Consider the following 20,914-nt stretch of genomic DNA (forward strand, 5'->3'; position numbering starts at 1 on the left):
CAAACAGGATGGTAGTAAATAAATGATCTTTGAAGGAATGTTGATTAATTGGATTTCCAGAATTATTTTATAAAACTCTATATTACTGAATACTATCTGATTTCTTTCAATCAATATTATATACTAGTCTGATATTGCATCAATGCCACATTGCTATAATGGAATAATATTTTCAATACCTGATGTTATGTCCTATAGGCTTACTCAATTTCTGTAGTGGGGTTATGGGTTTTCTTTGAAATGAAAATGAATTTGATTTGTATGAATAATTCACGATTTTCATTAGAATCATCACATATATCCTGCTCCTTTTAGTTTCGACAAATATAAATATTAAGAGGATGTTCCAGAGCATAAAATGAGTTACAGTTTGATTTCATTAAGGACCATTCAATTACTATATAATTTTTCACTTTCAAGTAACCAAAAATCAACTTTACACTTTTTCATGAAGATAGAAACATCTAAACTACAATATTTTCAGCGTTAGCATAATATGACATAAATAATATTTTCATTTTCACTTTCATCTGAAATGTCAATCTTATTTCCAATATCATTTTCTTTCATAGTGATTTTTACTGATTCTCCTTAAGGACCATTCAATTACTATATAATTTTTCACTTTCAAGTAACCAAAAATCAACTTTTCACTTTTTTATGAAGATAGAAACATCTAGACTACAATATTTTCAGCGTTAGCATAATATGACATAAATAATATTTTCATTTTCACTTTCATCTGAAATGTCAAACTTATTTCCAATATCATTTTCTTTCATAGTAATTTTTACTGATTCTTCTTTTGATTCTAAACCAATATACTCTGTATTGGCTTCAATTATGTCAATATGTCTGGTTACTTTTATTTCATTATTTACTGAAAATCTATAATATGCATTTTCATATCCTATCATATCATATCAAAATCTAAATCTGCTTTCTATCCCGCTTCAAACTCCTGTGTTGTTTAGGTATTCTTACAGAAATGTTCGATTTTTGTTTTTTCGTCAAATATAATTTCATAAGAAGTTTTGAATTTTCCTACAATATTAGTAATACTCTTATTTTTCACATCAACTGCAGTCTTAACTATTTCTGGCCAAAATATGTTATTTACTCTCGCTTCTTTCAATAAACATTTGGATATAAACATGACACCTTTTTCATGTTCGTCTGCAAAACCTTTCAATTCATGTACATAAGGTGGACACAGTTCAATTGATATAACTTTTTGAATACTTATGATGCACTGTTTCGAACCTTTGGTGTAGTAATGAATATTACTGGAGTTTTTTCCCAACACCAAATCGTTATTTTTAACACCTCGATACGTGTTTCGATCACCAAGTGATCATCTTCAAATAGGAAGATTGAAACTAGAAACTAATGCGAGCTAACCCTATTTATGCTATATAGGTAACCCATTCAGGTAAACCATCCAGGCGTATCAACCATACATGTATACCAACCTAAATTAATTTTACAATTTTGCCTTATCTATTATTTTACAATATATGTTTATATAAAACAATTTTTAGCTATATAAAAATTAATTTTACAATATTGCCTATCCAAATTTATTTTTGCAATGTGTCCTTATGTAGTAATCAGTAAAACCCAACAACATTATTTCATTTTCATTCAACAAGGTATATAGTATGCTCTTTGGTATAGGTTCGTCATCGTTATTCATAATATTATTGTGTTCACTCATTTCTATACTCTCATAGGCATCAAGTTGCCTGTTGTTGTTAACTTGTCTAAATAATCTTAATGAACTGAAGTCTATGGAATGGTTTTGTTGCAAAATACGATGGGCGACTGCTGAATTTTCAGGTCTTCCATATTTTAAGTGTGCTATGTGTTCCTTATACCTTACTTTAATAGATCTTTTTGTCTGTCCATGATATTTTGCATCGCAGTCCTTACATTAATGTGTCGCTTGTGAGTGGAGATGCATACATCCTCTTTTATGAAAAGGAGGAAAAGAGTTCGCACCTTTGAGCGTTTTGTAAATTTATTTTTGAACTGTTCATTTTAATGTTATGTATTATCTAGTTAAATGTTCATATAAAGTATAGTTTTCAATACTTAACGAATACACCATCACCCCCCTTTCCGATCTGGAAAAAAAATTATGTATATCTTACACATCGAAGTCTTTTTATTTCTTCACAGCTATACTATCTATCCGATTCTCATATCCAATTATCATATTCTCATGACTTTATATAGTAAACTTTTGCCACTCTGCTCTGAAATGCACAACTCTAGTGAGTTGTGTATTTCACTTCGTTAACATATTCTGCATTCAGAATAAGCAAAATAAGAATTTGTTTGTCACACTTACTTTAAAATAAACAAAATTTACATGACCTAACGTCCTTTGTTATTATTTTGAGAGTCTGCTCATTTTTTTTTTTGTTAAATTTGCTTCATTTTAAATAATTCCACTTCTCATGTGATGGCGAGTATGTCATTATTTCGAAAGCCAATGCAGTGAAATTTCCATTCGAATCAAATTTTTTTTTGACATATTCTTTACTGTTACAATTGCGTCAACTTCAGTTACTTTACCAAAGCTTATTGAATTCCTATCCATATCTCTTGAATACAACGCTTTTTTCATTTTGTCAACTCTTCTTCGACCATATACATCAAATCTGTGCAAGATATTTAGTTGCCTTCAGAAAATGATCATCTCGGACTTCCAATAATTGGTTCTTTCACTTCTACATATTCACAAAAATATTCATCATCATTTACAACATTATTTGATCAACCGCTATCAAGCAACCATTCAATTTCATTAACACAATCATTCATTTCAACATTCAACTTATTTGAATCAGGACTAACCTCAATATATGTATTGAAGTTACTAGCTTTACCCTATTCATTTCGCTGCCCTTGATTCAGTTGCCAATCGCTACCTCAAATCTTCTGTCCTTATTGAGAAAAATCGCAATGAAAAGACGTCGTAATACCCAAAAAATCAATAAGACAATTACAGGTAAACTTTTTTCTTTCTTACCTTTGTCTTGCCCTCATAAAACATTATTTAAAGGTAAACTGAAATTCTCAATTGAATTAAAAAATGAACTGCTCTGTGTGTGAAGAAATGTTGAATATTTATTTGGTTTCTCGATTTTGTAAGAAATCGAAATCAGTAACAAATCCTTAGTTGTTGGAAAACATATAACACTTTCTACTTTCTTTGCTGTATTAATAGTTTTTAAAAAACCATTATATAGTGTTTACCTGATTCTTACTAAAATATTTAACGAAATTTGGTATACTGACTATTAGAGACCTTTTGAAATAAAAGGCCGTAAATACTTTATGAAAAAAAAATACTGACTTCAAATTATGTGGAATTATTACTAGTAGAAACGTATTATATGTTTTCTTTTCTGTCCCTGGGTTTCAGATGTAGTTCTTTCATCATTTTTTCGAAAGCCAGATCTGGCTTTGCACTAATGATTATGCTCAGCTGAAAAAACTGAATAGACAGGTGTCAAGTGATATTACACTGCACTTAACACATTAGAATACCCTTTAAAAATGTCTTCAAATAGGTATGCACCATAAAAAGTCACATACTCTGACTAAACTAAAATTTACATTTTGTTAACAACTGAGCAATTGTGGCTGGAATTCACATTATGAAAGCATTGATGAAAATCTACAACAATACGAATCTTTTCACAGGAATGAATCACGTTTTATTTTCCTCTTCGGTACTGTATGATATAAAGAACGGCATCATCAAGAACATCGCTGGCGGGTCATCACGAGCACTAAACAAGGGGATTACATTCGAATACAAGCATCGGCAATTAGCCGTGATGTCAGCCAGGTTCTTTAATTAGATACCATATCTCCTAAATTACCAGAACTCGTACATCAGCTTTACTGAGAAAGGGGTTTTTACTCACCTCCAACACACCATAGGCGTCGTACATATTGAAATACGAATTTCTTCCCACATCAAATTTGTGGAAAGAAAAAATTTTTGGCTTTCTAATTCTCCATCTTCGCATAGAAAATCATGTCAAACTTGTAAGCAAATAAATTCAAAATTAACTATTTACAAAAATGTGTAGATCATGTATAGAAGTTATAGAAGTTATATTCTGATACAAACGAAAATAAAAAAAGCCTTCCGAAACAAGCCATAATTTTTTGTATGAGTTAAGTAAAGAGGCAACATTCATTCCTTAATATATATATATATATATATATATAATTGATAGTGTAACGACCGTATGTATGTATAGAATAGTAGTTTTTCGGGGATTCGGTCTGATTAGAATAAATATTTACTCTTTTTAGCTGCCCGAGCTTTCGCTAATGTTTATTAGCTTTATCGAGGGCTGTAATATAAAAAGGACATGATAAATATATATATATATATATAAAACATAATAACGGATAAAACAGAATACCTGTGCTATTTGAGAATATTCAATTTGAAAATTTCAATTTTGAAAGAAGTCTTCAACATCAAAATGACAACTTTTTGACATTGAATAATGTGAAATACTTTTTCAAATTTTTATTATCGTTCATTATGGGGATTTATACTGTGTTACTATTACAGGATGTATTCAGATTTATATTTTTTGTTAGTAAAAATGAATAAATTTTGCTGAGGTTGTCGATGTCTGTCTTTTTGTTGATATTGTTTTCTTTAATTTTGATCTCAGCCATTTCCAGAAATTGCCTTTTATTTGAATCTGGTTCGAAATGGAGAATTTTGGTGTTAGTATAATTGGCTGAATGATCATTATCTAGAACATGTTGTGTGAGTGCACAAGAATTTCGTTTTAAATTTTTACAATTACTTTTATGAAGAGCTATGCGGGTTTTTAAATTGTTTTTTGTTTGACCTATATATATCTTATCACAATTGTTGCAGGGAATTTCGTAAACTACATGTGACTTTTCAAATAACGGATCTTCATCTTTCAATTTTGAATGTAGTTTAGTTAAGGGTTTAACTTTCTTTTGTGAAATTTTCATATTCTGTTCTTGTTTAAATACGTTTATGATTTTGCTGGACAATTCAGGGACATAAGGAATGGAAAAGTATTTGAAATTTGGATTTTCAGCTTTATTGTTCTCTCTGATGTTGATGATATTAGATGGAGTGTTGTATAACAATTTATTTAAAAATTTTGGAGGATAAGAATTAGTTAATAAAATATTGAATAATTGTTTTAAATTTTTTTCTACCAATGTAGGATGAGAAATTGACAAAATTGATGATATAAAAACCATTTTTAACAATTACAATCCATATATTCAATTTACCATAGAAAAAGAAAAAAACAAAACAGTACCTTTTTTAGATACTCTTTTAATCAGGAAAGATGATAACTCTGTTATTTTAGATTATTTTACTAAACCCACTAATTCAGGCAGATATATAAATTATTTATCCTGCCATCCACAAAAAATGAAAATTAATTTAGTTCTAGGTTTAAAAAATCGAATAGAAAAAATTTCTCATCCTACATTGGTAGAAAAAAATTCAAAACAATTATTCAATATTTTATTAACTAATTCTTATCCTCCAAAATTTTTAAATAAATTGTTATACAATACTCCATCTAATATCATCAACATCAGAGAGAACAATAAAGCTGAAAATCCAAATTTCAAATACTTTTCCATTCCTTATGTCCCTGAATTGTCCAGCAAAATCATAAACGTATTTAAACAAGAACAGAATATAAAAATTTCACAAAGGAAAGTTAAACCCTTAACTAAACTACATTCAAAATTGAAAGATGAAGATCCGTTATTTGAAAAGTCACATGTAGTTTACGAAATTCCCTGCAACAATTGTGATAAGATATATATAGGTCAAACAAAAAACAATTTAAAAACCCGCATAGCTCTTCATAAAAGTAATTGTAAAAATTTAAAACGAAATTCTTGTGCACTCACACAACATGTTCTAGATAATGATCATTCAGCCAATTATACTAACACCAAAATTCTCCATTTCGAACCAGATTCAAATAAAAGGCAATTTCTGGAAATGGCTGAGATCAAAATTAAAGAAAACAATATCAACAAAAAGACAGACATCGACAACCTCAGCAAAATTTATTCATTTTTACTAACAAAAAATATAAATCTGAATACATCCTGTAATAGTAACACAGTATAAATCCCCATAATGAACGATAATAAAAATTTGAAAAAGTATTTCACATTATTCAATGTCAAAAAGTTGTCATTTTGATGTAGAAGACTTCTTTCAAAATTGAAATTTTCAAATTGAATATTCTCAAATAGCACAGGTATTCTGTTTTATCCGTTATTATGTTTTATATATATATATATTTATCATGTCCTTTTTATATTACAGCCCTCGATAAAGCTAATAAACATTAGCGAAAGCTCGGGCAGCTAAAAAGAGTAAATATTTATTCTAATCAGACCGAATCCCCGAAAAACTACTATTCTATATATATATATATATATATATATATATATATATATATATATATATATATATATATATATATATATATATATATAATAATAATAATAATATGTTTATTTGTCAATTGTTCACATGCTAATTTACATCGATTATATTATATATAATATACAAATAAATGCAAATAAACACCAACACAGAACATCGCGAAAGCAGAGCTTGTATGCGATGAAACTGCCAAAATTTTCGATTGAAAAATATACGTATTTTATGAAATAAACTATAGCAACAAACAAAAAAGAAATACAGAAGAAATAATTTAGACAGTAAATAAAACTTTTGTATGTAGTAGTTAATAAAAATAATAATAAACAAAAAGAACTACAAACCATTGCAAACGACAGGATTTGCCAATACAAAAAAAAGAACAACATACTTTGTTACTAGGATGTCAGGCTCTTAGTAACAAATTAATTTGATGTCGTTCGTCCAAAACGAATTTTTTAATTAATCTTTAAAATTTTTTAAAATGTTCTGCCTGTCGAATGGACTCCGAGAGTATATTATAGGCTCGACTAGCTGAATGCAAATGACTTCGATGACCAATTGTTTTGAGTGTCAGTTCTGTTTTGATCAATTTTTTTACTTTATTTCTAGTGTTATGTACGTGGTCTATATAATCGTGACGTTTATGTTTATATTGAAAATACACTAACTGTATGTAGTACAACTGACTAATATAAAATATTTTAGCCTCTTGATAAAGAAGGTTTGTAGGATACAACATGTCTCTTTTAAATATTATTTTTAGGAATCTTTTTTGTAGAGTCTCAAGTTTGGACAAATGACAGTTTGCGGCTCCACCCCATCCCAATATTCCGTAATTTAGCCTAGATTCAACCAGAGAGTAATATACAATCTTTATCACAGGTAAGTCTAAGTATCGGTTCAGAAATTTTATTTTATATAGCATAGGCCTTAATGTTTTAATTACATTTTGTATATGTATATTCCATTTCATAGTATCGTCAATTGTTATACCTAAATATTTTATATATCTAACTCTATTTATTTCTATTATTTTATTGTTGACATGTAACTGTACAACATTAAAATGTGGTAAACCATTTTCATAACGACTAAATGGAACAAAGCACGTTTTTGAGTAATTAACAGTTAATAAATTATAATCAAACCAGTCTATAATGTGAATAAAATCTTGATTAATTTTTTGTTGTAGGTCAGCCCATGACTCACTCTGATAAAAAACAGCCGTGTCATCTGCAAAACTAATAATGGAACCTTCAGTATTCAAGGTAAGTAAATGATTAATATAAATGGTGAACAGAGTAGGCCCTAGAACCGTACCTTGCGGCACACCATATGTTATTGAATTTTCTTCACTTAATTTATCATTTATTTTGACTTTTTGCTTTCTTCCAGTTAAATAGCCTACCATCAAATTATAAACACTGCCCCTGAAACCTAAATCCCGTAAAGTTTCCAACATCCTATTATGAGACACTGTGTCAAATGCCTTTGCAACATCCAAACATCCAAGAAAATGCATAACGATATATATATATATATATATATATATATATATATATATATATATATATATATATATATATATATATATATATATAACATCAAATTTGTTTATCGTTATCATTATATCGTGTTTTCACCAAAAATATACCAATTGATATCTGATTTCAACACTAAATTGAATAAGAGGCATATGTGTCAAAAATTAGATTTTTCGTTAACCAGCTCTCGCTCAATGAAGTTTGTTATTGTCTGTCACATATTTTTAGATACTTCAAAAATTTTGATAGAGATGATTTTGACGGTGGGTAAAATGATAAGACATAATTTGCAGAATTTATTCATTGTACGCCTATTAAAAACATACGCACTACAAAACCATCTGTTTTGTGGTTCACTCATGATTCCAGAAAAAACTTAGATCGGAGAACAAGTTTTCAGATAACAATCTTTGGTGTATTGGTTGAGTTATAGTGATCGAAGCTAGTGTTGAGAAATAATAGCATATTCAGAGTACATTCTTAGGAATTAAAATACTAATATTATCTTCAATATTTGAACAAACAAAAATAGAATTGGAATGTAGACCTACCACCCAAACAGAAAAATTTAAATGAGATAAATTGTATAAGGAAATGAATATTTCGAAACTATAATCACTCCCAACTACCTACACAGTAGGGTGTGGTAAACGTCTGTCGAAAAACAACTACTTCACCGACTAATACCACGCTGGATATTGAATCATATCTGACAGACATTTATGCATGATTTCTCACAGAGGCTAGTCTCGCAGATGTTTCTCCTTCATCCAGCAGCAGGACCATGCTGAAATTATTCAAGTAGATCTCCTGCAGTTCTTTTGGATAACATTACAGTATTTGGTACTCTAGATCATTATATTTTTGTAATGCACTGTCATACCTGAGATTGGGCAGTGAAGTAGTAAAACTCCTGAAATCTAGTCAATAGTTAAATACATTGCCTGGAACTAATGTAAATATATATTGATTGATTGACCTTTATCACTCTCGTTGTACATTTCAGACATCCCTCTAGTGATAAGCAAATGTTTCTCCATTATGCCGATGTACATTTTTGTTTTTACATCAACTGGTAAACTTCAGCTGAAAAAGCAGAAAATTTATATATATATATATATATATATATATATATATATATATATATATATATATATACATATATATATATATATAAAACAACGATAAAAATAAAATAAATACAACAATAAAAATTAATTGGCGCTCCGGGGCGACTTCATTGATTCCAGTGGCGCATTTGCTTTTTCAGCTGCAGGAAAACCCGGAAAAACCTGCAGCACCACATCATCTGAAGATCTTGATCTAACAATGTCCTCTCTCTCATAAAATAGAATGTAGGGTGTCTCCAGAGGCTCCAATAAATTCAATGCATCGCCAGAACACTTCGTGACACGACTATCGTCAAACTTAAACCAGTCCGTTTCTTTTTTGACCAAGGCGTAATAATGACCACATTCAACGCCAGAACCACAGTGAACAATGACTGCATGAATATTATAACAGTGGTCTGCTAGGTTGAAATGTTCATCTATTTGGAACCTTCCAAAGAGTTTCTTTATATATATATATATATATATATATATATATATATATATATATATATATATATATATATATATATATATATATATATAAGGGGGGCAAACCGCGGACACGTGTTTCTGTCTATTGGCCTCATCAGCGCGGTGCAGCCTAGTGTAAAGATGGGCAACACTTGTTTGCCGAAATCAGGAAACAACACACGGAGTCAACAACAGGAGCCAACCGCACATTTGTGGTTCCAGTTAGAAGACCTAGAATTCCCAGGCTACATCTAACACGACCACGTAGGCAGCTATAGCTACCTGCGTGACATTCGGGTCCAGGATATAAATACAAATGAAGATTTTATCGAGTGGGCATATATTTAAATATTTATTGAACTTTTTCCGTAAGGTTTACTACCTTTTCAAAATTCCTTAAATACTCATGAGTTTCAGTTTACTTAGTGAACTTAATAAACCTAACTTAACGTAACCTAACCTAACGTAACCTAACCTAACCTATGTTTGAAGGTGATTGACAATGTTTCGTGATGAATTTCACTAGTTCGGACTATATAAAATGATTTGAAATCCCTGAAACAAGTAAAAAAAGAGTGACAGAGTGACCCATTTGAAAGCGGGCCACCTCTCTAAAACTGTTATTTATTATCCGATTCAGAAGTTTTTTTTTTCAATAGATAGAGCGTCAATAGTTCTATTAGAGTGCTGTGAAGTCGAAATATAAATAAAATTTTCAAGGCCTACTTCGAATTTTTTTCAAGGTCAAAAATCCAAAAAACATACTAGCGATTTTTTTATATGAAATTTGACGACGCCACTGGATTTGTGATGCTTTCAAATGGTTGTGACTGAAATTTCAAGATGAAATATGTTTTTTTAACAGAAATATAGCATAAGTAAAATTTTTATCACTTTATCTAAATATTTCGAATTGTCGTCATATTAAATCACAATATTATTAATAATATCGTTTAAAATGCTCTTTCACGTCGTTAGCAGTCGAGCTTGTAAACAGCAGTTATTCAAAATGGTGTCAAATTATGTTTCTTTCAAACAGAACTCCATAAAGTATAGAAGATAGTTATGTCCATCAAAACACTGCAGTTTTTTTGTCATCAGAGAAATGAAATATACATCTTTACATCAAATAGTAATCAATATTCAATAATCAATAATAACCAATACTGATGAAATAAATGAACTACAACAAAAAAATGGATTGAGATGAGAGTGCCCAGACATTAATTTCCGTACTTTGTAACTAATTTCCGATTTAATTCGATACGTTTATTCTACCATTTTCTAATGCTAACTAATCATAAGATTCGATCAAAATTCGATCATTGGTTTGGGGTAACATTTATGCAAGCCTGGTCTTATTCTTTCACGCAGTTCCTCTTTGGTGGTTGTCAGTTATTCCGAATATCTACATATCTTGGTTTCATTCAAACATGTTTGGGATGCCACATTTCGAAAATATTATTTTTATTAGAAGGCTTTGAAAGTTAAGTTGCCGTGGAGATGACAAGTCATTAAAATAAAAGACGAAAAGACACAAATTTGTCAGTATTAATAGTGAAGTTTATAACTCTTCAAGTACCTACACTAATAAAGAAGTATGGCAGATAATTTGACTTTGCAGGAGAAAATTGAAATAGTAAAACTTCGTGGTAACAACGACAGATCCGAAAGGGAAGTATGTAGAATTTTCAATAACATGCATCCGGAGCGTCGAAATATTAGCAGAGCTACAGTTGGAAGAGTAAACAAAATTTTCAATCAGTATGGAGCTGTTAGTAAACATATCCTGAAGAATATTAATACTGTACAAAGGCAGAGACGAAATAATTCTGAACGAATTCGAAATTATTTTAATAATAATCCGAAAACAAGTGTGAGAATTGCAAGTTTGGACATCAACTTACCGCGTGAAACAATAAGGAGAAATCTTAGGAAATATAATAATATGAAGCCCTTTAAACCAAAGTTTCTTCACACCTTAGAAGAAGGCGATAATGAAAAGAGGATGGAGTATAGTTTATGGGCTCAAGGAGAATATCTAAATAACAGGAATTTTCTGAAAAAAATTTTGTTCAGTGACGAGGCAACATTCACAACCAATGGAACAGTTAATTCTCAAAATTCAAGGTACTGGACGGAAGAAAATCCACATTGGATAATAAATTGCAGAAGACAGTACTCCCAAAAAATAAATGTTTGGTGCGGAATATTACATACCAGAATAATTGGCCCCTTTTTTTTTGAAAACAATTTGAATGGTCAAATTTTTTTGAATTTTTTGAAAAACGAGTTTTCCAACGCTATGGATGAACTTCCACTAGCAGAAGAGGCCCATATTCTATTTCAATTAGATGGCTGTTCCATCCACAATAGCAGGATTGTTAGAGATTGGCTGGAAGAAAATTTTCCTAATCGGTGGATAGGGCGAAATAGTTCACTGATTGAGTTTCCCCCCAGATCCCCGGACTTGACTCCACTTGATTTTTTTTTATGGGGCACCGTTAAGGAAAAAGTATACAAAACTCGCCCAACGAGCAAAGAGGAACTGCGTGAAAGAATAAGACAGGCTTGCAGAGATATCACCCCAAATCAATTATTGAATGTTTTGGTTAACATTAGAAAACGATATGATAAATGTATCGAATTGAATGGAGATTTGGTGGAACAGTCCAAAATTTAATGTGTGGGCATTGTCATGTTAATACATTCTTTTGTAGTGGTTCATTTATGGTTTTAATATTGATAATTATATTATGATATAAAGATGTGTATTTCTATTCTTTGACAACAAACTGCAGTGTGCTAATAAAGATAACTATATCGCACATAAAGTTGTTATGTTCTGAAGAAGTATTTCAAACCATATTATTTACAAAATTGTTATTTAATATACAACTATTTGAATTATTTTGACAGTGATTGGTATATTTTACTTATGCCATATTTCTGTTAAAAAACATTATTTTATCTTGAAATTTCAGTCACAACCATTTGAAAGCATCACAAATCCAGTGGCGTCGTCAAATTTCATATAAAAAAATCGCTAGTATGTTTTTTGGATTTTTGACCTTGAAAAAAATTCGAAGTAGGCCTTGAAAATTTTATTTATATTTCGACTTCACAGCACTCTAATAGAACTATTGACGCTCTATCTATTGAAAAAAAAAACTTCTGAATCGGATAATAAATAACAGTTTTAGAGAGGTGGCCCGCTTTCAAATGGGTCACTCTGTATATATATATATATATATATATATATATATATATATATATATATATATATATATATATATATATATATATCTTCTTACCATTCCGGCCTCCCCCACCACTATGACGTATTATTTGCTTTCTTTTAGTGTTTAGTAACATCAAGTTGAAGTGTCTGGTGCATGGACCATTCAGAATTTTTTGAGATTTTGTGTGTGACGTAATGACGTAATAACATTTGGTTGGGGCGTGTGTTAGAATGCATGGTATAGGGTTTTTCATGTGTGTCTCTGTATACAAACATACGTCTGCATATTTCAAAGATCCTCCAAGTAATGAATGTTCCATCGGTGTGAGTCCACCAAGCGGTGTGACGTCACAGCAAGCAAGGTGAAGGATTTATCATGTGCATGTCTGTATACAAACATACGTCTGCATACTTCAAAGATCCTCCAAGTAATGAATTTTCCATCGGTGTGAGCCCACACCGATGGAACATTGCAGCTGTCACACCAGTTAGTGGTGTGACAGCTGCAACCGTTCAGCGGTAGGAGAGCGAGATGTGCACTCCACGGCGTATGGCTGAGTAATGCGTATTCATCGATGTGTCCCTACCTCTCTCGATGCAGCGATGGCTATTAATCGCTCTACCCTCGCTGTCGATGTTGACACGCAGACGGTGAGGACTATGTCGACATCTGTCCTGTACGAGAGCGCAACGCTGTCTGTTCGTATCGGCATCTGTTAATGTGTCCAACTGAGAGATTGAGTTGGCGCATGTAACTGAGAGGTGGGGATGGCTATGTCGTCTTGACGGATACGATCAGAGTGTATTTAAGAAGTGGACGAGTGTTGGTTGCATTAGTTTACATCAAGTGAGTTAGTGAGAACGTATCATAGAAAATGTATTCCTGTGACTGTGGTAAATCTTTCACTCGTAGTGATAATCTTCGTCGGCATCAGCTCCAGAGTTGCCAAGGAGGACCTGCAGTGAAACGGATGAGAGTGGATAATGCAACACCTATGTATACGTGCAATTGTTGCAATGTGACAATTTCTATGACCCAAGTGAATTTTCACCGAAGAAGCATAAGTCATAAAAATAATGCATGTGTTCAAGTGTCTGATGGTGTTCAAGTTTCTGATGGTGTTCAAATGATAACGAATGCATTCAATTGCCGCATTGCAACTTACAGGGTGGAGAGTTCGGTTGTATCCACTGACTACATGCCATTTTTCAATGAGATTAGGCAGAAGGTCATTGAATTATTGGAATCGGCCATTAGGATCCATAAAAGCATCAAGGTGAATATGGAAGTTTTTGGGAATTATATTCTTCAGACTCAAGATTTGAGGGACATGAAATCATTCAATTCCCAAAATAAAATAGTGGACCTATCTTCCGATTTGAATGCCGTTTTTGATGGATTCCGTGATGTAATTGTGGCTCAAACGACAGAATTCCAGGAACGTGACTCAGGTATTTTTTTTTTATTTCAACGAGATTGAATAGTAATTTGTTTTTATAATTTAGGTTGGACTTGTGAAAAAATAATGTTTCTCGAGGTCAACATTAATAAATACAGTCCACTGGAAGGACGTTCATATGTGAAGCTGCCTGAATGCATTCAATGGAAGAAAGCTGTTGTGAATGTCGGTAACGAAGATCAACACTGTTTTGCTTGGGCTATAATATCAGCATTATATCCTGCAGATGGTAGAGTGTCCGAACTTACATCATATCCACATTTTTCCAATGTTTTAGATGTCACAGGTATGGATTTTCCGGTTAAAGTTAATAGCAAGAGTATTGAAACATTCGAAGATAGGAATGATATTTCAATTAATGTTTACGGTTTAGAGAGTAAATTTGAGAAGGGCAAAATAAAGTATGAAGTGATTGGTCCATTGCGAAAGTCACAGAGAAGACTCCGGAAACATGTCAATTTGTTACTTATAACTGATGACACCGGTAATGGTCACTATTGTTGGATCAAAGATCTTTCAAGATTAGTTTCTATTCAACTATCAGCACATGGACACAAAAAATATTTTTGTGATGGATGTTTGATATATTTTTCTAACGAGAGGTTGCTTTTACGTCATAAGATGAATGATTGTAATCACGTTAGTACCACAACACCAAGCACTAATTTTAAGGTCAATAAATATGGTAGGATCGTTGCGGAAAATAAATTAATGTTTGAAAACTTTGAGAGACAAATGAGGGTGCCATTTGTGGTGTATGCTGATTTTGAATCAGTGCTTGAATCGATTCACATGAATGAGCCGAATCCCGAAAGTTCATACACGATTAAAACATTCAAACATAGCCCATATTCATTTGCTTCTTTGATAAAATGTTCATATAATGATGATTTGTCAAAATTTGTTACATATAGGGGTGTAGATGCTGCTCAGAAATTTGTGAGTAGCATTGAAGATGATTTGAAAGAGATACATGAAAATCATCTCAGATACCCTAAACCAATGGATGCACAAACTGTCGAAGAAGAAGAACAGTTTGTTGCAGCCAGAACTTGTGGTATATGTAATAAACCATTTATTGATGGTGAAGTCAAAGTTAGAGATCATTGTCATGTCACAGGGAAGAAAAGATCACATGCCGCTCATTCAAAATGTAATTTGAATATCAAAATGCCTAATTTTATACCTATTATTTTTCATAATTTGAGTGGTTATGATTGTCATTTATTCATAAAAGAATTGTATAGGAATAAAGAGAAAGTTGATGGTATCCCGCAAACTGAAGAAAAAAACATATCTTTCACGAAGCATCTTTTTACACACACCTTTACCGATAAAGATGGTAAGGTTAAGAAGAATTATCTCAAAATGAGATTTATTGATAGTTATAAATTTATGACTAATTCGTTGGAGAAGTTGGGTGCTAACTTGACCTCTGGTCAATGTTTGGAGATGCATAAACATTTCCCACAAATTGAGAAATTCAATTTGATGAGACAGAAAGGTGTATTTCCATATAGTTTCGTTGATGACATCGACAAATGAATTATTCATCACTTCCGACAAAAAATCAGTTTTACGACACACTCAATTGTGAACATATATCGGGGTGATGAGTCATCACCCGAAGACGATTGTACATACCAACAATCGAAACGTCGTGAACTAACGTGACTTGGAATCTCTTCACTTTTTTATTATTTTCTTTTTTCATTCCTTTAATTTTTATTTATTCATTTATTATATTTTTACGTGTCGGTTATTTCACTATCATTTCATTTCAGGTTTATTGTTGCTTAATATAATTGTTTTCAGCTATTCTTTTTTACTTGTTTCAGGGATTTCAAATCATTTTATATAGTAGACAATGGAAGTCTGAACTAGTGAAATTCATCACGAAACATTGTCAATCACCTTCAAACATAGGTTAGGTTAGGTTACGTTAGGTTAGGTTTATTAAGTTCACTAAGTAAACTGAAACTCATGAGTATTTAAGGAATTTTGAAAAGGTAGTAAACCTTACGGAAAAAGTTCAATAAATATTTAAATACCGATAATCTTGATACCGATAAGTTCACTAAGTAAACTGAAACTCATGAGTATTTAAGGAATTTTGAAAAGATAGTAAACCTTACGGAAAAAGTTCAATAAATATTTAAATACCGATAATCTTGAAGTAACATTTTAATTTTTTTCCCATTTTGCTCGTTTTTTTACGGTATTTCATATTGAACACACTAACCAAGTAAGCCTGATATTTTTATGAGCCGTCGTGCGCATGCGCGCCCCCTCCACATTCCCACAACTCGCGCATGCATGCCTATACCCCAAGGAGAGCACTCTTCAACAATCAGTACGACGACTCAAGTCAAACAGAGCAGTACAGTCCACTCCAGCTCAGTCCAGTCCGGTGAAGAAGCAGAATTTTGAGTAAGTTAAAATTGTTATTTTCCTTTCTTTCTATCAACTAACTTTGTATTATTTTACATTTCAGAATGACATCCACACAGGAAATCAGCAACGCCGTGGCATCCATCATTCCAGTGGTCGATCAGGAGAAGGAGAAGGCAGCATCTTCAAGCGCTCGGGACCGCTCTCTCAGCCCTGAGTTATTCCAGGCGGGCAGGCGAACAGGCGGACAATCTAGGCCGGTGGTGAAGGACAAGGTGGCAAGTTCGAGCGGTAAGGGCCGATGTCTGAGCCCTGACTTATTTAAGGAAGAGGACAGGGTTGTTAAGAAGGTCTGTCGACAACCTGCAGCTAGGTCTGGTCCTATTGGGAAGTATAGAGTTGCTTGCAATAAGACTAATCCTTATGCAGATAGTTAAACGACCGCTCGTAAGAGCTTGAGACCCTCCACGCCACCCGCAGCAGCAGTGGTGAAACAACCCAGGGCGCCTTCTCCGGAGGAGCCTCCAGTCGTACTTACCCCCTCGGAGGAGGCTCCCGTCGTATTGACCCCGTTGGCGGTGCCGCTTTTGCCGATGCTGGCAACACCGGCGAATCCTGGAGTGTTAGTGCCACAAGTGGCAGTGCGACAGCCTATCGGAGAAGTGAGTGAAGAGATGGAGTCTTACCTACAGAGGTGTAGGGAAATTGATCTTGCTTCCCGAGCTAGTTTGGCCAAGTTGGCTAGCAATTCCCGCCGACGGGCTGAAATTGTTAGCCAACGAAATGATCTTTTGAAACGATTGGCCGAACTAGATCGAGAGCATATATCTCTGGAGGAAAGCGATAAAGCAGAGACCTCTTCGGTAGAGCGATGTACAAATTTAAAAACTTCATTAGGAACATTTTTTGTAGATAAATGAGTGAATAATAATGTAGATTGAGTATAAATAAAAGATTAGGTTTAGGTTAGTTAGATATATTTAAATATGGTAGTTTCAAGTTTATATTTGTAATTTTAGGAACCAAAAAAAAAAATAAAATGGAAAAAAGAAGTGAAATAAAGGGTGTACATTGTTTTGGTTTGGTACAAATTGAGCAATGCGATGGTTGGAGCATTTTTCTTCACTTCTTCTTATTATTATTTTCTTTTTTTATTTCAATTCCAAGCTCTTCTAGACAAATACCTCACATCAATTTTTGTGTTCTCAAATCACTTGTAAATAATCTCTTTCATTGAATATAGCCTATGTCATTTTACAATTTATTCCCACTTAATCCCCACTCCTCCTCCACTCCCTTTCAAAAGTATAAAAGTAGGAATTATCTGTTGGAATATTCAGTTGATCACTCACCTCCAATATGGAACCTGACTCGACTAGTGAACCATATAGCGTTCAGGAGCCTCAGACACCATTTTGGATGCCGATTCATCAACCCTTAGTCCACTCGACGACGGCACCTCACGGGATTGCGTATGATGACATAATATGCAATTATAGACTTCAGGTGCAATTTGTTAACGGCAGTGATGAGGCGCACTTTTCGGACAATGAATATCCAGACCCAAACGATTGGCGGGATCCCGATTGGGATGACATAGTGCCTGGGGACAGCGATAATGATGATGACGACGATGATGCTGGCGATGACGCTGACGATGAGTCTGAGGATAGACGTCCTCCACCATCCCCAATCCTCATCGAAGACAGTCCTCCACCATGCTTCATCCTGATTGATGATGAATTCCTCAATTCAGATGATGATTTCTAATCATTTCCATCCTTTTCTTTCCTTTCCTTCCACGGAGTACACACTTTTTGGTTGGTGTACACGAGGCACTGCGAGGCTGGGGCAGTGTCTTCCTCCCTCGCCCTTATTATTTTTTTTTCATAATAATTACTAAGAATTTCTCATAATAATTGCTCAGAGTTTCATGAAGATCGTCATTCTTGATGTTGCCGAATATCAAACACTGAATTGTTCTACATTTACACTTCACCTCCCTCCGTTTCATTTTTTCCAATATAAATATAGTATCAATCCCAGTTCTACATCATTCTTCCATAATGTCTAATACAGGACCCGTCCAGATACATGAAATAGATTCAACGTCCGATCATTTCAGTACAACCTTCGCTCAATTTCTGCAGCGAATATATGATCTTCCTGATGATTTCCCAGAACGAGTAGAACAAGGTATGCAGGAGGAAGTAAATGTGGAGTTTGAGATGGCTGTTGACGACAACAATCTAGATGATTATGCAGACGATGTGATTAGTATATCATCTGATTCAGATGATTATGACGACGACATCATGAGTATATCATCTGATTCAGATGATTATGAGGACTATATCATTAGTATATCATCTGATTCAGATGATTCAGATGACGACGCCATCATTATTGTTTCTGATGATGAGGAGCGTTATCATTGCATGGATTAATGAAAAAAACAGCCCTTTTCAGGGCTACAATTGAAGACTGTAACAAAAAAAAACAGCTCTTTTCAGAGCTATCATTATACTTTCAAATAGAAACAGGTTCATACCATTGTCAACATTAGGTTAACATTATAGACTCGAACATACAAAATGCATGTAAAAGTACCATCATCCTACTCTGTAGTACTCATCATTATATGCATTCAATGATTGACAAAATGCCAACTTCAACTATCATTTAAGGTAGTACTCATCATATTCATAGATATTCAATGACTATCAAATTCCCAACTTCGACTTTTCAGTCAAAGAAGTAATCATCATATGCACAGATATTCAATGATTGACAAAATCCCAACTTCGACTTTTTTAGTCAAAGTAGTCACATAATCTGTGAATTCTACTACTACTGTTTGTGTGAATTATGTAGCCCTGAAAAGGGCTGTTGTTTTTTTTTGACCAGTAGGTCCACGGTTATTGTGCCACAGGTTTGACATTGTTACATATAATGCATGTCGACACTCGGGTGGAGTTTGTTAGGGGCCTCTCGCAAGCATCACACCAATTCTGTCCCATTTCCATAATAAAGACGGTGTTGTGGGTGTTGACATGATGATACCACCCTCCATTGTTATTTCTGTGTGAATAAAAACGAAAGCAGCACCAACATAGTTTCTTGTTACCACCATCAATTGTGCTGATCAACACGTATGCATCCATTGCACAATATAAGTCCAATGGATCTTCTAATGTCTCACTGACATTGAGCATTCGCATACCGATCCTCAAAGCACCATCACCTTCAGTAGAATCAGCTACAATCCCTTCATCGTCTTCGTCCCAATCCACAACCCCCTCAATCTCCACCACGTCATCATCTTCATTAGCCTCATTTTCAACTTCATCTATCACATCTTCATCGACTCCAATATCCTCTTCTTCAACTATCACTTCCTCTAGTGGAATGTTGACATCCTCATCATCTGACTCGTCTATCCAATTATTTTCATCAATAGCAGATATGTTATTTAATGCAGCAGCTATTTTTCTAGAATTCATCTTGTTGTTTGCTCACACTTGTTTGCTCACAGTCGTAGAGTGAATAAATGAACTTCAGGATGGTAAGTCGATTTATATGATTGAATAGGAAGTGGAATTGGTACGACTCACATCTACCACTTGACTCGTTTTGAGTGGGAGAGTAGGATAAATTTCCCCACTATACTTTCACATGATGTTAATTTGTATAAATAGAGAATGTCGTTGTAAGAGAGAGCAGTCAGAGTATATATAAGTCATCTCTTATTATTTCTAAACGAATTAGTAAAAATGCCGTTTCCAAAAGAGTGGGATGAAAAACCAAAAGTGTGTGTCTACCCAATGATGATAGTGGGGGCTATTGTGTGCTACTTTTGCCAAATAAGTAGACCTAAGGAAACAATTAATCCCTGCACTGGTATGTGCAATGATTGTATGTCGCGGATTCAGCTGTCGCCTCCATCTCATCTACCGAAGCGGCCAAAAATAGAATATCGTCAGCAACAGTTAAAGTGCTGAAGTGTTCCGAACCTATAATATCCAATAATATGGGTATTTGTAGAAATATTTGTGCTACCTGTGCTGCTTTTCCAGCTCCGCTGCTACGTTGTTTGCGTTGTGATACATACACAACGAATTGTTGGAATCATGTATGCACTTCATGTAGAAGTACTTGGGATCTGTGTGAGAACGTTGGTCAACTCT

At 33.3% G+C, this 20,914-nt stretch overlaps 1 protein-coding gene across 1 annotated transcript; it reads left to right on the top strand.

Moving 5' to 3' along the window:
* Positions 1-16,372: 16,372 nt before the first annotated feature.
* On the top strand, positions 16,373-17,835 carry LOC141487074 (uncharacterized). Its single transcript, XM_074185876.1, has 2 exons — positions 16,373-16,766; positions 16,831-17,835. The coding sequence occupies exons 1-2, from the start codon at positions 16,615-16,617 to the stop codon at positions 17,162-17,164; spliced, it is 486 nt and encodes a 161-aa protein (XP_074041977.1). The 5' UTR covers positions 16,373-16,614; the 3' UTR covers positions 17,165-17,835.
* The last annotated feature ends 3,079 nt before the right edge of the window (positions 17,836-20,914 follow it).

The sequence above is a fragment of the Leptinotarsa decemlineata genome, unplaced genomic scaffold (assembly GCF_025532065.1).
Source record: "Leptinotarsa decemlineata unplaced genomic scaffold, Ldec_3_MD MMD2_tig00078360_RagTag_RagTag, whole genome shotgun sequence".
Lineage (NCBI taxonomy): Eukaryota > Metazoa > Arthropoda > Insecta > Coleoptera > Chrysomelidae > Leptinotarsa > Leptinotarsa decemlineata.

Excerpts from the sequence above, each read along its gene's own strand:
- LOC141487074 (XM_074185876.1), top strand. The coding sequence starts at position 16,615 with ATGCGCGCCCCCTCCACATTCCCACAACTCGCGCATGCATGCCTATAC. Across the intron at positions 16,767-16,830 it reads GTGAAGAAGCAGAATTTTGA|AATGACATCCACACAGGAAA; the intron begins GTAAGTTAAAAT and ends TTTACATTTCAG.